Here is a 17,870-nt window from a genome sequence, read left to right on the forward strand (position 1 = left end):
ATGGGTGAATCTAACAACGACAGTCTCCAAATGACACGTCTGGTTGGCCAAGACCTGACAGGGAACTCAGACTCTTTTTTGGACATTTATGATATGGACTACGGTATTCCCATGGAAGAGATACCTGACACGACTAAAGGTCAAGCCTTTTTTGTTGCCACCATTGTTATTGCTGCAGTTCTAGTTTGTATCATTTTGGTGTGCGGTATTGGCAACTGTCTTTTTATTGCCAATTTGGCGCGCTACAAAAAACTGCGTAATCTCACCAACCTGCTCATTGCCAATTTGGCAATATCGGATATGCTGGTGGCGGTAGTTTTCTGCCCATTTCTGTTGGATTACTACGTGGTGAAGCAGCTTTCTTGGGACCATGGGTACTTGCTCTGCGCCTCCACCAACTATTTACGCACGGTGTCTCTGTATGTGTCTACCAACGCGCTGCTGGCCATAGCTGTTGACAGGTGCGTGATCCATCAACATATACTTTTGATATTGTACAAGACATAATAAACCCCCGCGGTTTGTCATTAGATAATGAAAAGCACGTACAATATGTAGTAGGCCTATACACTACTTCCCAGTACCATGACGACTTATGTAGCCTAACGGAATATTGGAATATTACGAGATCTTATTTGTCATGTTTGTGCAGCTTAACCAGAGCCATTTTAGATAATTCAGCATTGTATTTTTAGTTTGCTGTGACAGTTTATGTAAAATAATGCAACAACATGACGATGCCTGTTCGTGATAGTGTGCCATGACAGCACACATGACACATTTTGTTCAAGCTTGTGACAGCCAACGTACCGTTAAAATAAACAGTTAGGAGTTGTTGTTTCGCACTTATATAAAAGCTATTTGTTTTAGCAAGATATTCGAAATCAGGATACACGTAGGCTAATCGCTTACATTCGTTCAGCAGTATTGAGGTGAAAATTAACAGTGAGTAGTGAATTTGTTTTCTACATTTTCGTAACTTCAATAAATAACCTTCAGAGAAGAAACTGTCTTAAACTTAAATTAAAGCTTGTAGTTCAAACTCCAACATGACCAATAGTTTTCCCGGAAATCCATCACAATTTGGATGTCACTCAGTGACATCCAAATGCTTGGATGTCACTGAGCTAGCACTCAGTGACATCCAAGCATTTGAAAATCCCTCCAAGAAAGATAATTTCGTAACATGGTTTTCCCCCTAACCTTTGTTCTCCCTATTGTTCTTACTCTAACTGTCATGCCCTCCCCTCAGGTACATGGCTATAGTACACCCTTTAAGGCCCCGCATGAAACACCATACAGCCTACTGTCTGATCTTAGTAGTGTGGGTAGTCCCAATCATCATCTCTATACCCTCTGCCTACTTCACCTCGGAGATGACGTACCCCAGCAGCCGAAACCACAAGATATTCTGCGCACAGATCTGGCCCGTGGACCAGCAGTTCTACTATCGCTGCTACTTCCTTTTCATCTTCGTCCTTGAGTTTGCCGGGCCATTGGCGGTCATGGCCATGTGTTACGTCCAGATCTCCCGGGTGCTCTGGTTCGAGAGCTTGCCGGGTTTCCAGACGGAGCAGATGCGCTTGAGGCTCCAGAGCCGTCGGAGGGCGGTGGTGGTGTTGATCGTGGCCCTGGTGGCATTCATGGTTTGCTGGTCACCTTACTACGTCTTTGCCATGCTTCGTGACTTCCACCCCACCTTCATCTCCCGTAACAGGAACTCGCTGGTGGCCTTTTACATCATCGAGTGCATTGCCATGAGCAATGGGATCATCAACACATTGTGTTTTGTCAGCGTTCGGGACAATGGTAAAGGCTTGAAGCAGGTGAAGCAGAAATTGCACTTGAGGTTGTTGTCTCCTGTAGTGAACAAGACTGTGGTAGATGGGGAGATGTACGCACATCTTCCCTTCATGAGACGCAGTTACAGAGAGAACATGCCTGAGACAGGAAACGAAAAAGTATGAAATGTTTGCACTTAATCTGAACAGGTTTGGACAGGCCATCAGTCCAGTCTTTTTTCTTTTACCTTGCTGTACAGTCAAATCAGTGAGAGTATGTGGAAGCAAAAGGAGAGGAACAGGCCCTGCTTTGACTCACTTTCACAGTTCTCAAAAGCACATTAAGGTTTGGTGGAGATGTAACTTTTGAAGAAACTTTGAATGCAGTGTTTCCCCTCCAAAGCTGTAAACCTAGGGGAAACACTGGAATGGAGTATAGGTATAGGATTTTAATAATATTGATGTGTGTTCTAGATGTAATTCCAGGAATCTGTGTGTGTGTGCCACCAATTGTATCACAGGCACTATGCACTATCGTTCAAGGAATCTATATTTGTGTGTTTGACTGACATCTTAATCACTGACTGCATCACGGGCACTGTGCACTATGTAATTTAATTTATAATCTAAATTAAAAAACAAAAGTAAACGTAAGGTAACAAGATTGATTGTTCATTGCATCTAATTACTATTTATCCAAAGAATAATTTGTTGTTGATTAATTGTTCAAAGGTTACAATAAATATATACAGTATATATAGTTAATGAAACAAAGAATGTTATTGTACTTTGTGCACATCATATTGATTGTAAATATAAAAGCATTGAATTAACAATCATAGAATGTATATTGTTTTTGTAATACTCTTCAGTTATCCTCCATATTAACATAATTAGCCATTTCCTGTGGTTTCTTTAACAGTTTCATGTGGAGTAAAAACACCTAGCAAAGTGTATTTGCGGTACACTTGTTGTGCAGTGGATTTATTCTTTTTTTCATTTTAAAATAGGGGAGGGTGTAGCTCAGTGGTTAGAACAGATCAAATTATTTTTATTGCATTAGGTCCTGAAAGCACTTGGCTTTTAATCTCTTCAATATTCCCTGTCACTGAGCTCGGTAGGCTTGCTGAAAAAATGTAACTCTGTTTGAAAATGTGTTGATATGTTTATTATTGTTTTTAATGTATACTCGCTATTAAATATAGATCTAAAGAACTACATTTCTTTTTTAATATTGTATTACCCTGGGAGAAAGAGACAGATATAGAAAAGCAAAATAACCGATTAATTTCTACAATGAAAATTACCAATAATTATAAATAGGGCACAGTGCCCGCGATGATGTTGGTGACTCACAGATTCTTCTTAGTGGTTTTATACATATATTTTTCAGATCAATTGAAATTCTTTGTCATCTCTGAAGTACTTGTTCAACCTCCGAAGCTATTCTAGTCAAATTGCCAATGCTGTAGTCTACATTCATGCAAATCATTATGTAGCCTTCATTTGTCTGCTGTTTCCTACATTATCAATTGCATATTGTTGTACTGTTCGCTAGCCAGCCCCTTTGAAAGCAGCTGGTTATCGGTTGCAAAAACAAATTAACTTCTAAATAATCATACAGAATTTCCATATTTTCCTTAGTGAATTCCATTGTGAATTGCATTAGTTCAGTCGCGGTACTGCACTCAGTTGTATTATAAGAAGGACACCTGCATTATAATAACTTTGCAGAGAGCCCGGTTCTCGAGATATTCGTAGGAAACGCGCTGCAGACCAGAGGGCCAATCAGAAGGAAGGGGCTAGGATTTCATTATTTTCTATTATTTGATGTAAAAATGCTTATCCAAACAACGTCAACCGCAGCACTGCACTCCGTTGGATTATAAAGAGGACACATGCAGAATATGAATTTTGCAGAGTGCCCGGTTTTGGAGCTGATGGTGGGAAACTTAATCCATTTTAATTTGTACACACACACACACAGAGATTACTGGCATTACTAGAGAGATGGAATTTTATTTGCATGGTATTTCAACAAAACATTAAAACAGTTACAAGAATCCAAACAAGCTGGACCACCAGTTTAGGTTTTCCCCAAAGCATTCTATGTAAAGACAGATTTTACTTATTTTATGCAAGTAGATTTACATAAAGGTAAAAAGCCTATTCACCCTCAGGTTAGCATGTTACTGTTTAATTCAGTGTATGTAGTAACAACATTGTCATCAATTGCAGCTGCAAAAACATCACATGGTGTTATAATTCAGTGTCACTGGCTATATAATGGATGAAGGAAGGTATGGGGGAGGGCAGGGTAGATCTCTCCAAAATCTAGTTTTTGCTTACACAACCTACACATTTACTGCATCCACTTACTCAATTTAACCCAGGTCTACTGTCTACTTACATAGCTATTTATGCCAAAAAAAGAATCAAGAATAGTCAAAGAATGTCAAAGAATAAATGTACGTACCATCAAAAATCTGCTATTAATTTTAGCCTTGCTTGATGTCAATCTTTTTTATATTGGTGGGAATGGTATTCCAGTGTATAGAAAGCAATGTAACAATAGCAACTGTCCTCATTCAACCTGTTAATAAGTTGTTTATTTTGTTTTGTTGAATTGAGTATTTGTGGAAAAACTAAAGCACAGATCAAAGAGCAAGTATGGAATCTTCTAATTGTTTTATTTTGGATTTTTTTTTTAATTAAAGAAAGAAAATTAAAAGTTTTGTTTTTTTACAAATGCCATGGCTTCTTTCTTGAGTCTTTTTAAGTCTTCCTTTGTACTGTCGTCCGAGTCAGGTGGGACATAGTCAGAGTCTTCATCCATGTCCTCACTTTCGTCATTGATGAAGCTGTCGTCATCCCCAGAGTTATCCTCTTCCTCCTCATTGTCGTTGTAATTTTTCTGTACTGTCCTCTTTGCTGCTGATAGGATTATGTGCAATTAACATGCTGAATAAGTCAACTGCAACTGAAATTAGGTTGTTACTGTACTTTCTTGTCAGTGAAGCTGATCTGTACTTGTATTTTATTATTGTATTATGGTATACATTAAAGAAGCTTTTATCCATTAGGGTTTGAAAACCTTGCGTATTAGAACCACTCAACAAGTGAGCCTAGGTATTCTATGTACTCTACACATTCAAGGTTTAAGATGAGGTTTGAGTAATCCACACCTATGAGGCTGCCATTGGCTCAGTTTATTTTCCACCATCTTCAGTTCTCAGCATGAGAACCATAACATGCATAAAAGTATGTGTGACATATTGACAGCAGCCAATGGTACTTCAGATGAAAGGACAAATCCCCTGAGCGTCCCTAGCCAATGTCTGAACAAACAAAGGCTCCTTTATGCTTTTTTTCTACCGAGTCTGTGACCTGAAGGGCACACTGATTTTTACACCTATGTAAACAACAGGTCAAAGGTCCTGGAAAAGTTAATATATGCCCCTGTTGCCCCCAAATCCAACCTTTTGATCTCGAGTTGAATAAATAAATTGAAGTTATTGTATGTTAGAAACTGTCATTTATGTGTACACAGAGGGAGAACCTCTTCATCAAACAAAATCAATAATGAAACCCCCTAAAATCTTAATGCCCAAAGCAATACTTGTGCAAAAACATATGGGTCTTTAAACAGGTCTTTTCTTCTCTGCATAAGTACTCGTTTTTTGACTGCAACTAAAAAACTAGATTAAATGAATATTGCAGTGGAATAAACATACCTCTGCTTGTAGTGTGTTTGTATTCTTTTCTGTGGAGTGGATTTTTCCTGTAAAGAAAACCATTGTTCCAAACTTAATACAGACTTTGGGATGTCAATTGCCTGAACTGAAAATAATCTAAAAAAGATCCTGTTGCTTGCGCAGGACATTTCTCATACAATTACTAATAACATGATAATTACTTATAAAAGGAATCAATGAAATAGTATTAATAATACAATAAAATGAACAAATAAAATAATAGCTACATTGTAAATGTCTAACGCACCTATAGCAGTCAATTCCATAGGGACACTCTGGTCGATCTGAATCATCTTCTTCCTCTTCTTTTGAATCTTCCTCATAGTCACTGTCACCAGGGTGACTGCATTCTTGGAAATGAAGTGGATTTTTCCTGTAAAGATTTAAGACGTATTGAAACCACAAGGCAGCTTTAATTGACCGGTTATTATTAATATATACTGTATATTATGAGACAATTTTGATTGATTAAAGTGGCTGGTGATTTAGTTAGTCTCAGGGAAGTTATTAACGAAACTATGGGAAATCTGGCCTTTCATATATAAAGCCCGAGGCCTTGTTTAATCCTTGTGGCTATACTTTTCAGTATAATGAAGCTTATCCAGAGCAGCATCACATTATACACAATATTATTCTAGCTGTTCCTTATCTTCAAGTATTTTGGAAAACAAACAAGACCTTACATTTACCATAAAATACCCAGAAACACACTGCACATGTTCAGTTGCTTGATAACAAACAGTATGGAAATTGTTTCAATAAAAAAAGTATTTGCGTTGTGTGACATGCTGCCCAGTTTAAGTATATTTTGCTAATTTGGCGGTGAAGTCAATTTAATTACGATATCCCATCTATGTTCTTTGTTTAAATGGGGTACACAATTTATTTCAAGTGCTTCTAAAATGTTTCATAATTTCCTCTTCACAGAATATGCTCTTGGAACATACCGGTAACACTCCTTTCCATAGGGGCAGTGTGTTCTAGGCTGGGCTTTGGCTCCGCCAGGGCCAGACTCTGGGCTTGACCCCCTACGCTTCGTCCTCTGACTATTTTCCGGCTCACTGGGTTTCACTCTACACGTTGAGCTGCTGCCTATTGGTGTGGGTCCTTCTCCTTTTTTCTTTCCATCATCTTCTGCTTCCATGTCTAAGTTGTCTGACTCTTCACCATCCTCCACTTTGTTGATATCCAGCCTGGCTTTGTGTGCCTGAGGAGCAGCGATCTAAGCACCAACAATGACAATGTTTCATTTACAACTTACTTCGAATGACTGAACCTCATCCAGTCTATGAGCTTGCATAAAACCACATTTTACAATTGTAATGAATCAATATTGTATTATTTATTCATTATACTTACTAGCTATATCCCTTCATAAAACTAGAACCAAACTAATGAATAGGGACCTATGTAAAGAAGACAACTGTAAATGGTGTGACAAAACTTAACTGTTTCCACCTCATCTTCATCACTCTTCTTCCTCTTCGTCCTCTTTCTGGGCTGCTCCACTTCGCTGTGTTCCGACTCCTCCCCAGAGATGGGCTCCGTGGCCCGGCTCTGCTTTGATGCTGCCGCAACCCGGCTTGCCGATGAGATCGATGTTCCCCTGGCTCGCTTTCCAGAGTCTAGTGGGGTTCGGGTTTCAAAACGTACAACAATGTGCAGTTTACATAAACGGCATATAGACATTGCCTACTACCGTGTTTCAAAGGATACATTGTGTGTTAACAATTAATCCATTAATTGTAATGGACAGAGGAGCTATAAAGGAACCAACCCCCTTTTAAAGGGAAGTGGGTTTACTCTGCAACCATATTGGTCGTTTCACTATGTTTCAATAGGATTCCTATTAGGAAGAGAAAAAACTAGTGGAAGCCTTTCTGCGAGAGCTTGATCTGAACTCCCTAACAGCACTATTACTGCACTGGTACTAAGAAACAACAAGTACACAGCATTTCACGGCAAAACATTTGAGAATGTCAATTCATATGAGGGCACAAGTGCCCAACATACTGTTATCTTTGATATTTAACTAATAATTCTATATAACAGGTTTTACAAAAAGGTTTTTAAATACAGATACAGAATAGATATTTACAATGCATTGTATAACTATTAAAAAAAAAAATCTTCTGAAATGCATATTTGAATGCATAATTTGAAGGTAAAATGATCATATGTGACTGTCATTTGATATAGTAGCAGCTATTCCCAGTAAACAGCTGGATAGTGTCGTTTTAGCCAATTTCATTCTTTGTTAAAAGCTATATGAATCTGGGCCAAAGAACACAGAACGTTTTCACCTTGTGGCCCTTCACAGCTGTTTCCTCCTAGGAAACATTCTACCTTGACAAAAGATTTGTATACATTGATAGAAATTCTAAATTCAAAACACTTTAATAAGAACTCATTTGAAAGGAGGATTTTGTCCATCAGAGAAAACCATGATCATCAAGCAGGTTGCAAAAAAAGCTAAATCAAGTCAAGGACTTGAGCTTTGGAAAAGGTCATGCAACTCCTCAAATGAATTAGAATGAGTAGTTTATTCTCATTCCCAGTTTTGTCAACAGTGGTTTTTCCCAAGTGATAACCTGAGTTTGTATTTTTTTTTTTTTATGTTTTGTAATGTTCCTGAATTTTCTTTGCGGAATTGTGAGCTAGTGATATAAAAAGATACCTTTTGGGGTTGAAGGGCTCTTGGGAGTTGTGGTACCCGCCATCATCCAGGCAGGTAACACCCTTTTCTTTGGTTCTGGTTTCTCTTCTTTCTCCTCTACAATCACTGACTTGGTCTACATGAAAAAAAGGAACATAAACATAGCTGTTAGAAATGTAAACAGTCAGAAGTTGAATTAAATTGTTCCACATCAACCGTGCAGATGTTCAAACCTGGTTTAGCGTTGGGCCTTGGACAAATGGGTCCTCCTTTTTGGCTGTGGTTACTGTCAGTGTCTTTGGTACTTTTTCTGGGGAGCGTGGTATGGATGTCTTGCCTTGAAGCATGATGGGATGAGCTTGCTCATTACTTGGCTCAGGAAAGAGAGGTGACTTGTTGCAATCCTCATGATAGCCTTGACTGTTTCTGTAAGACATCCAACATGTCAAAGCCATGGGCAATCCTTAAAACGATTGGGCTATATGTTGTCCTGCAACACAAGATGGACCCACTCTAAAGTCTGCAATTCAGACGCTAGCAACATTAGCTTGAGCAGTTTGGTTTAGCTTCTTTTTCATCTAAACTTCAAACTAAAATAAAACATCAAAACCATGAGGTTTGGCAGTTCAGTACAAAAGGATCCCCTTTCCAAAATAGCTGTCAATAGTCACTCAATCTACACTAAAAAATGAAAGGTCTGACTATGAAATGAATGCAAATGACCATATTTAAAATCCATTAGTTGCCACATGTCCAACAAAAGCGCCAGTACCTAAATATGGTTTTATATCTTAAAGCCTGCCTTGCAAGGATATTAAGATATTAGGGGCTGTCCTGCCAAGACCTTAAGTGAAATACGTGGCCTATGATAACAAGTGTATAGGGATTATGATGGAATGAGTGAGGTGAGTCTTTCCATAATTTTCAGTCCAAAACAGCTCTGAAGATCGGGAAAAGGGCCAGAATCTTAAAAAAGTCTATATACTTCAACGACGCTATAACAACAGCACCTTCAGCATGTCCTGAACATTTTTATAAAAGCCAGAAGGAAAAAATAAAACCAGTTTTGTGGATCAGATAAGAGAATAAAATGTTACTGTTGTGAACAAGTTGTGCTACCACTGGTAAGCCTCTAATATTCATGGCCTTACGAAAAAAAATTCTTCCACATACACTACCGTTCAAAAGTTTGGGGTCACCCAGACAATTTCGTGTTTTCCATGAAAACTCACACTTTTATTTATCAAATAACTTTCAAAATGAATGGAAAATATAGTCAAGACATTTACAAGGTTAATTATTATTATTAGAAATAATAATTTTTATTTGAAATATAAATTCTGTTCTTCAAACTTTGCTTTTGTCAAATAATGCTCCATTTGCAGCAATTACAACATTGCAGCCCTTTGGCATTATAATTCTAATCCTTCTAATCATCCATTAGTCTTCTAAGGCAATTAGCAAACACAATGTACCATTCGAACACATACAGTAATAGTTGCTGGAGATGGGCCTCTATACACCTATGTAGATATTTCATTAAGGGAGTCAGGTGGCTGAGCGGTAAGGGAGTCGGGCTAGTAATCTGAAGGTTACCGATTCGATTCCCGGCTGTGCCAAATGACGCTGTGTCCTTGGGCAAGGCACTTCACCCTACTTGCCTCGGGGGGTGTCCCTGTACTTACTGTAAGTCGCTCTGGATAAGAGCGTCTGCTAAATGACTAAATGTAAATGTAAATTCAAAACCAGACGTTTCCACCGAGAATAGTCATTTACCACATTAACAATGTATAGTGTATTTCTGATTAATTTAACGTTATCTTCATTGAAAAAAACAGTGCTTTTCTTTGAAAAATAAGGACATTTTTAAGTGACCCCAAACTTTTGAACGGTAGTGTACATTTTAACAACAATCTTGGTTCGAAAGAGATTTCAACAATACTTGAATGATATTTATGCAAAACTGAAAGTGACTAAAGTGAAAGGTAGGTTGCTTAGTCGTTTTCAGTGCAGAAGTACCTGAGTGTGCCATTGTCCCCATCGACAGCCACAACTTTATACATGTATTTCCCAGGGAGGAGGGAGAAGATGTCGCCGTCTTTAAGTGTGTGCCACTGGTTCCTGTCTAGAGGTTGAGGGGAATCGTCCAACGAGGACTGACAAAAGCAGGGGTTGAAGTGGGTCTGGAATCCAAAAAGAAGAACAGCCTTTGTTTGAGGATAGATGCTATATCTAGCCACATAAAGGTGATTATAATTCATTGTCAAACAACTGCGGCCTGTAAATAACAGCGCTAATTAATTCACTGTAGCTGCTACCCTAAGGCAACATTGACTCCTGTAAACTAAATGGATGAATGAACGCAACTGCATTGATATTTCTATTCCGTTTTACGAAGGTAATTTATGTTTGTGTTCAAGGATTCTACTTCTGGCTATATTTTGCAAGAACAAAAGCAGTCTGATGAAGATCAATTAAATGTGTATATCTGATCTTGCTTTACACATTCAGTGAACAACTGAAGGCAGACGTTTCCAGTCTTTCTCTTTTAGAGAGCTTCTCTTACTGAAATTAAATAAATCTGTTGCATAAAGCTTTTGTAACAATGTTTCAAGGCTTGCTTCAGAGGTAGAAATGTGCTGAGTGGACCCTTAACCCTTGCGCTGCCTTCGGGTCACATGACCCAAAGGTTCATAACGAACCATTGTTGTGTTTACCCAATACAAAAACAAATTAAAATCATTTTAACCTTCGCAATGTGGGGGGTCTGAGACAGCCCAACGGTTAAAAGAAAATGCTTCACTTTGTTTCTGTATGCGGTAAAGTTATCGCAATACGACGGTGGGTCACAATGACTGATGGGTCAGAATGACCCGAAGATAACACAAGGGTTAAATGTATCAGAGACATTAAGGAGCATCAGGACAAAGACACTCAGAGGGGTCCAATGTGTACTTAGCCATACCCTACATTCACTTGATTGATGTCATATTTCAATAAGGGAGAACAATGACCTGCCTGTGCACTTCCCCCTAATGAGGCCAACATGCACACACTTCAAGCTCTAATGAAAGAACCAGAGAACGTACCGGTTTGATGCGCAACTGCCCATCCAGGTTTTCAAGCAGCCCATGGTGTCTGGAGACTCTTTTGTCACTAACCTAGGATGAAAACCAGATTGAGTAAGGAAATTTGATATGGATTCATGATCACATTTCCATTTAGAATGTCAAGGGGAGGTGCCACCAGAAATGCACTGAGTGCGGTTTTAAAAAGCCAACAGCCGAGTAATTACAGTTATTTTCTGACATGCATATTTACAATGCATAATTTGACAGTAAAATATTATATTGATCAACAACAATTTACATGAGCCTCATTATAAAGTCCTCTATGAGAAAAAATGTCTGACAAACACTGACAAAAACTAAGCCTACTGTTAAAAAAAATCTTCTGTGAAAAATGTCACAGACAGTGGACAAAACTCTGGTCATTTATTTGATTTTATACTGGGTTGCCAAAATAACAAAAACACTACACACAAGTGTTATAAATGACACTGATGTTTTCTGCCATTTGTTGCACTGCATTGCATGCAATGTCCTTCCATTCATTATTATTTGATGTATTTAATGTCACTGAGACATTGTACTCTTGTGGTTCACTTGATATAAGGCATGTACAGTGTGTAAATGAAAAAGGTATCAGTGTAAAAGCGTCTGCAAAAAAAATGAATAAATGTGTAACTCATCAAAAGGTGCATCCTTCTTAATTACAGTATCTGTCTATCTGACAATGCACTTTGCCTTGGAGGGACATCTGTTGGTCTAGTACAGCACTGCAACAAGGAGATCCCACCATAATAATTTCAACAATGGAGATAATAGCCAAAAATGTTGTACATTTAATTTAAATTAATATTACAGTGACTTCTTGTATTATATTGAAGTTAAATAAATCTAGACTAGTTGTAAACACATCACTTTCTTTAGCTTTCGGGTTATGTCTGCTATCCAATAACCAATTGAGTTTACACAGGATTAGTGTATGAATATGACTTTCATTTGAGTTCTGTACGCTATAATTGTTTTGTGGTTTGTTTGTTTTAAGAATAACTCACCCCGAGAAATGGACCCCTTCCCAAAACAGTTTCTCCCTCTGGCAGGTGTACTGGACTGCCACCGTCTTCCACGGGCAAGAGGTTGAACCCCGCCATCTATGAATGTTGTTGCTGGATGTTGCTGGATGTTTAAATGCAGTATGTTGATAGGAATCACACATTATTCCTATGAATAGCCTACCTAGTTCGGCTACTTCTCACAAACGTACTTTTTCCGCTATAAGGTCTAATATAATGCTTTATTTACAAGCCAGTACAAATGTAAATGTACAGAGTAGCCAATAGCAATATGATGAAAGTTGTTACAAAGCCATCTAGTGTCTACCGATTTCTATGATCATCAAGATTGGTTTAGCAAGATAACTTGAATGCTCGAGGACAATACATATTTTTCATAACAGCTGGCCCTCCTTTCATGATTTATAAGGCTTGTAAACCTAGTATTAAAACTGGAATTGAAAGTTATATATTATTGTGAATGTATGAATACCTGCTGTGTGGCTGTAGTGCTCGAGTTAACTTCTCTTGAAAATGTTAAAGTACTTCCGGCTATTACTGCGCACGCGTTGCCTTTCCAACGTTTCTAGCTAGCCTGGTGCTATTGTCAATGTTTCGAGTTATTTATTTAAAACTGAATATATTGTTGTTGTTGGTGTAAATTTACTTTAACTCAAAACATGTATAAATGTTTTATACGATATTAATCGTATATAGCCTATTAAATATAAAGTAAAAAGTAAAAAATCTGTACGCATGCGCTCTGTTCCAAATGCTGTGTACGACATGCTTTCAGGATGTAAACAACATTTTGAACTGTGAGACATTTAAATCCTGAGCTGTCAGAGAGTGGTTCAATACTACTTAGGTAACCTCATCTTGCTTGCTATTTAATTTAATGCGTTTTAACATACTATATTGTTAACTAAGATGTGTATGCTTTTATATCGCTAGTAACCTTTGTTAAGGCTTTGTACGATCGGTCGGGATGAAGTCGAACTGCGAGCTACAGTAGCCTAGTAGGAAAGAAAGAACAGTCACTGCAGCTAGTTTTTCTCTTTAACAGCCTTCACGATATATCACTTCACATATATTTTTATTAAAAATATTAGATCATTTGAAAATTGTGGCTCAAGGGATAGAGTTGGTTTGAATTGGCGACATCACTTATTTGGGGTGTTGGCCTCTGATCTAATGTTGAACCATGACTGTGGGTTACCTGATGATGACTTTTTACTATCACCTTTTCCCTATCAGGAACACTTTCAGGAAAACCCTTTGGGACCCTGAGCTATGCAGCATGTGTTCAAAAAGAGTTCAAATACCTACTTTGTCTCTGAAGAAAGACCCACCCTGAGCTTCAATGAGGAGACCTACCAAAACTTTGCTGAAACTCTGCCGACTGAAATTAGCTTGAAAATATTCCGTCAACTGGACACTCACAGCTTGTGTAATGCTTTGTTAACCTGCAAATTGTGGTACCATATTATTGAAGACAGTGATCATATTTGGAGGGATCACTGCCTGGTTGTAAGAGCTGTCTGTCAGCGACAGATTGACGGGGACAGGCAATGTGGAATGTCATGGAAGGTGGGTCTCAGCAAATGTCCTTCACTAACAGATAAACAATCTTCTTTCTTATTCCAGAAAACAAAATAAATTTGAGATGTTTAAACATAATTGAGCACCAGATTATGCCATTCATCCAGTTTACAAGTTTGTTTTTTCTTCTATATTTTGAATTAGGTCACACTAGTGCGGAACTATAAAAGAAGCTTATTGAAGAGGGACTGGTTGAGAGGAAGATACAGCAACGTTCATTGTGCAGATGAACTCCTAGACACATACATGTGTCCCCTGGATGTTGAGACGTGGGGCGAGATTCTAGAAGCAGAACTAGATAGATAGGCTAATGCTAGTAAAAAAATACTGGTTATAGCCACTTGTGATTATGTGAAGCACTTGACTTAAATTCTTGATGTAATTATTTCTTATATTATTAGGCTTGTCGTATGACAAACATAAAAACTATGTTGATTTATATATTTTTTAATAGGCCCTACTATTAGGAATGATAACTTTTGTGTCCACACCAAATAAAGTGGGGTCTTTTTGATATTCATTTGCTTTCGTGTTTGACTGAGCCTTTTAATGCCATTGCGTAGCCTAAATTATGTGTAATGGGATCACACTGAAAATAAATGCACATAGCCTTCAGTACCTACACAGAGTCAAGCGGAGATAGTAAATCGCTTTCCCTTCCCATATTTTAGCCCTTCGGACAGGGGCCAGCCATGGCCATTTCAGAGTTCGCTGAGACGTAAACTCAAGGTGCAATGAAGTAAGCGACCAAATACACGTATGCCTGTCTTATCTTTATAGTGAAGCTGTTACGATGTATTCTATAATTGTGTTTGGATTTGGGATTATGTTCGCCCAATAATATTTTTGAGGGAGATAGGCTATGAGGCTATGTCGGCTTATTGTTCGTGACTGTACGCGACCGCGACCCTTGCTTGCGAGCTGTATACGTCACATCATCCTCTGGTGCGACTGTTGGGAATACACCATTGCAGCATCATTCCTTTCCGCTTGCTTTTTTATTGTAAAAGGACGGTTTACATTGTCTTTGAACCATGGATGACGTTCCACCAATAATAAATATATCAATTTCTCTGAAAATCCAACCAAATGACGGACCGGTTTTTTTCAAGGTGGACGGTACGAGATTCGGGCAGAGCAGGACAATAAAATTGCTTACAGGATCGAAATACAAGATAGAGGTCGTAATGAAGCCAGGAAAAGCTGAGGCCACGTAAGTGTATACAATACAGGCAGTAAGGAAATCATTCCTAAATGAATGTACAGCTGCTGCAATATTTAGCCTACCGATGACCGTTAAATAATCTATTGCAGTCTAATATTGGCCACATGATATTTTTCTTGAAAGAAAAGGGTCTATGGGAAACATCAAAAGTTTGTATTTTTGGTAGCCTATGTGTCCTATATTTAACTATACAATTACATAGGAACGCCTGTTCGCATAGACATGGAGTATAGAGTCGCCCTCTCCAGGCCTGCATCCGATACAGCCTGTATTAATAAATGATGTAGGCCTATTGACGTGTGTGGATGCATGTTTTATTAAATCAACTAAAGGAATGTCAAAATACCTGGTTTGCTTGATAATTAATACCACTAGAATTTCCACTAAATGACCAGATGGTTCAAATGGGTCCACTGTGCTCCAGATGGGTGGGGCTGTGGTACTGACTCTGTTCCATGGAACTCGCAGGGCCATGAATATTGGAGGTATCACCTTCCCCCTGGAACAGCAGTCAAAAGATGAGGAGTCAGTGGTGTACCATGGACAATATGACACAGAGGGTGTGCCTCACACCAAAAGTGGAGATAGGCAACCTGTTCAAGTCAGCATAGAGGTAAGTGAAAACAATTACCCCTCTTTCATTTTTATGCATACATTTGTTAAGAAAAACAATCAAAGGAAGGGCAAAACTGTCATACCTCTTTGTTTTTTAAACCTTTTCAGCAAAAGATTTGGACACTCTTACTCATTAAATGGTCACAGACGAGAACATTTTTCATGTTTGCAGGTGCCTTTGGAAAATATTCAACTCCTTCACATTTTTCCACATTTTATTGTGTTATAGCAGGGATCTCCAGCTCCGGTTCTGGAGAGCTACCATCCTGTAGGTTTTCACTTCAACTGCAAATAATGTAGCCTCATTCAGTTCATCATCCAGATAATTAGTCGAATCAGGTGTGCTAAATTGAGGTTGTGAAAACAGTGAAAACAGTCTGGATGGTAGCTCTCCAGGAACAGGGTTGGAGACCCCTGTGTTATAGACTTGAAAGAAAGTTATTACATTTCCCTTTTGAATCAGTCTACACACAAAACCTCACAATACTAATGTCAAAACACTTAAACATGTCTATTCAGACCCTCTGCTATGATAGAGTTTAGATTGATTTAGAGAAGGCACACACCAGCTAATTTGATGTACCATAGTTCCCAGTCCATGTTGTAGACATGATAATGATACAATTGTCTTAATGCATAGATCTGGTTCAGATAAAATGCAAGTATTCATAATTGTCAGGAACATAATGGACTACATGTGAACTTGAAGGAAGAGTTTTGGTCTGTGAGGTGACAAAGAATTGAATCGCCATTCTAAGCTTCAGAGTTTGTCTGCAGAGATGGGAAAACATGCCAGAAACTTGCATCTTTTCTGCAACTCAGTCAATCAGGCCTCATGGTAGATGAACGCAACTCTTGAATTGACGGTTTGATTTTAAATTAAATACATTTTCTTTGTCCATGTTATTTCCTTTACAGTTTCCTAAGGCAGGCCAGTTTGAAACAGTATGGCAGGTGAAGTATTATAACTACTACAAGAGAGAGCATTGCCAGTTCGGAAACAAATTCAGCGACATTGAGTACGAGTGCAAGCCCAACGAGACCCGCAGTCTTATGTGGATCAACAAGGAGGTCTTCAACTGACGACCCGCCATATCAACTCATCCTTCTCACTCCCAGTCACAGAAACCAAGCAAAGGAGATGAGTTGCACTATGACTATTCCTGAACATCTGCTTAAAAAGGAAAGCCTTACCGTAGGCATGTTTGAGAACAAGCACTATAATTGTACAATTAACTGAGGGGAGGGAGGCAGCTGTCAGTGATTCTGGTCTTGGAGGTTATTGGTTAGATTTGTGCATTAGCAGGGAAATAAGAGCAATAGTCTTTCAGGAACTGAAACACAGTAGGACATCAGGTGAAGGGGACTGTCTTCATGGTCCAGCAACACCAGCCAGAGCTTTGGCCCTCCAGGACCAGGATTGAAGACACTTGTGGATGACATATTAAAAAAATAAACTATCTAACCCGTTTTATTACTCGTGAGGTGTGTGTTGTGTGTGTGAATGGTAGTAGTATGCTTTCCCTCTGTGTTCATTTTGTTTGCGTTAGTGTTGTTTAGGCCATTGAACATGTCTCCTTCCGAATAGCAAAATTGTGATCCAGTTAATCAAAAAGCAATGGGGCTTTAAGTTTGATTCCCTACGTTCTACAGTGGAGACATGCATTTTCCTGGATCCAAGTGCTTCTGCTCTTATTACGTTGTGCTTTGCTTTGGTCAAGTCTCACCACAAGGTGCATGGCTGAACAATTTTATGCCAAAATGTTTTGGTTTGTTTTAATGGAAACCGTGGTATCAGATTGCCTAGATATTCTGTTTCTTACATATTGAATGGAAAAGTGTACAATAGAAAAAAAAATAAAGTGATATACCCGTACTTGAAAACAGTATGGTGCAATAAATGTGGCAATAGTTTCCAAGTTGTGTGTTCTATACTGATAAGATAAGTACCTGGTTAGTTTGTATGTAGACACATGCAGTTATGCAAGTGGTCTTTGGAAAGTGTAAACTCCTCAAGAACTGGCTTCATGGAGTAAGTGTTTTTAAATGTTTGTCAGAAAAAATATTATACAGTGAGCAGACAGAGAACAGACCATAAAGGTGTGGCGTGCGTTGTGTT

The 17,870-nt window shown here is 38.5% G+C and overlaps 4 protein-coding genes across 7 annotated transcripts; 3 read left to right on the top strand and 1 right to left on the bottom strand.

Annotated features, from left to right (window-relative positions):
* Positions 1-1,967, top strand: prokr1a (prokineticin receptor 1a). Its single transcript, XM_067259794.1, has 2 exons — positions 1-461; positions 1,253-1,967. The coding sequence occupies exons 1-2, from the start codon at positions 1-3 to the stop codon at positions 1,965-1,967; spliced, it is 1,176 nt and encodes a 391-aa protein (XP_067115895.1).
* Positions 1,968-3,795: 1,828 nt separating this feature from the next.
* Positions 3,796-12,846, bottom strand: aplf (aprataxin and PNKP like factor). 3 transcript variants are annotated; one of them, XM_067259431.1, is made up of 11 exons: positions 12,803-12,846; positions 12,313-12,408; positions 11,282-11,353; positions 10,212-10,375; positions 8,426-8,618; positions 8,214-8,328; positions 6,986-7,161; positions 6,484-6,758; positions 5,784-5,909; positions 5,516-5,562; positions 3,796-4,715 (listed from the first exon to the last, which is right to left on the bottom strand). In XM_067259431.1, the coding sequence occupies exons 2-11, from the start codon at positions 12,406-12,408 to the stop codon at positions 4,507-4,509; spliced, it is 1,473 nt and encodes a 490-aa protein (XP_067115532.1). In that variant the 5' UTR covers positions 12,803-12,846; the 3' UTR covers positions 3,796-4,506. The 3 variants fall into 3 exon arrangements, with proteins under 3 accessions (XP_067115532.1, XP_067115533.1, XP_067115531.1); XM_067259432.1 differs by having other exon boundaries at positions 3,796-4,712; positions 12,313-12,423; XM_067259430.1 differs by having other exon boundaries at positions 12,313-12,423.
* Positions 12,847-13,088: 242 nt separating this feature from the next.
* LOC136965263 (F-box only protein 48) lies at positions 13,089-14,444 on the top strand. Its single transcript, XM_067259340.1, has 3 exons — positions 13,089-13,177; positions 13,567-13,899; positions 14,056-14,444. The coding sequence occupies exons 2-3, from the start codon at positions 13,603-13,605 to the stop codon at positions 14,215-14,217; spliced, it is 459 nt and encodes a 152-aa protein (XP_067115441.1). The 5' UTR covers positions 13,089-13,177; positions 13,567-13,602; the 3' UTR covers positions 14,218-14,444.
* Positions 14,445-14,583: 139 nt separating this feature from the next.
* On the top strand, positions 14,584-17,225 carry cnrip1a (cannabinoid receptor interacting protein 1a). Of its 2 annotated transcripts, XM_067259343.1 has the most exons (4): positions 14,601-14,650; positions 15,024-15,124; positions 15,605-15,749; positions 16,670-17,225. In XM_067259343.1, the coding sequence occupies exons 2-4, from the start codon at positions 15,099-15,101 to the stop codon at positions 16,832-16,834; spliced, it is 336 nt and encodes a 111-aa protein (XP_067115444.1). In that variant the 5' UTR covers positions 14,601-14,650; positions 15,024-15,098; the 3' UTR covers positions 16,835-17,225. The 2 variants fall into 2 exon arrangements, with proteins under 2 accessions (XP_067115443.1, XP_067115444.1); XM_067259342.1 differs by having other exon boundaries at positions 14,584-15,124.
* Positions 17,226-17,870: the final 645 nt, after the last annotated feature.

The sequence above is a fragment of the Osmerus mordax genome, chromosome 21 (assembly GCF_038355195.1).
Source record: "Osmerus mordax isolate fOsmMor3 chromosome 21, fOsmMor3.pri, whole genome shotgun sequence".
In the NCBI taxonomy this organism is placed as follows: Eukaryota; Metazoa; Chordata; class Actinopteri; order Osmeriformes; family Osmeridae; genus Osmerus; species Osmerus mordax.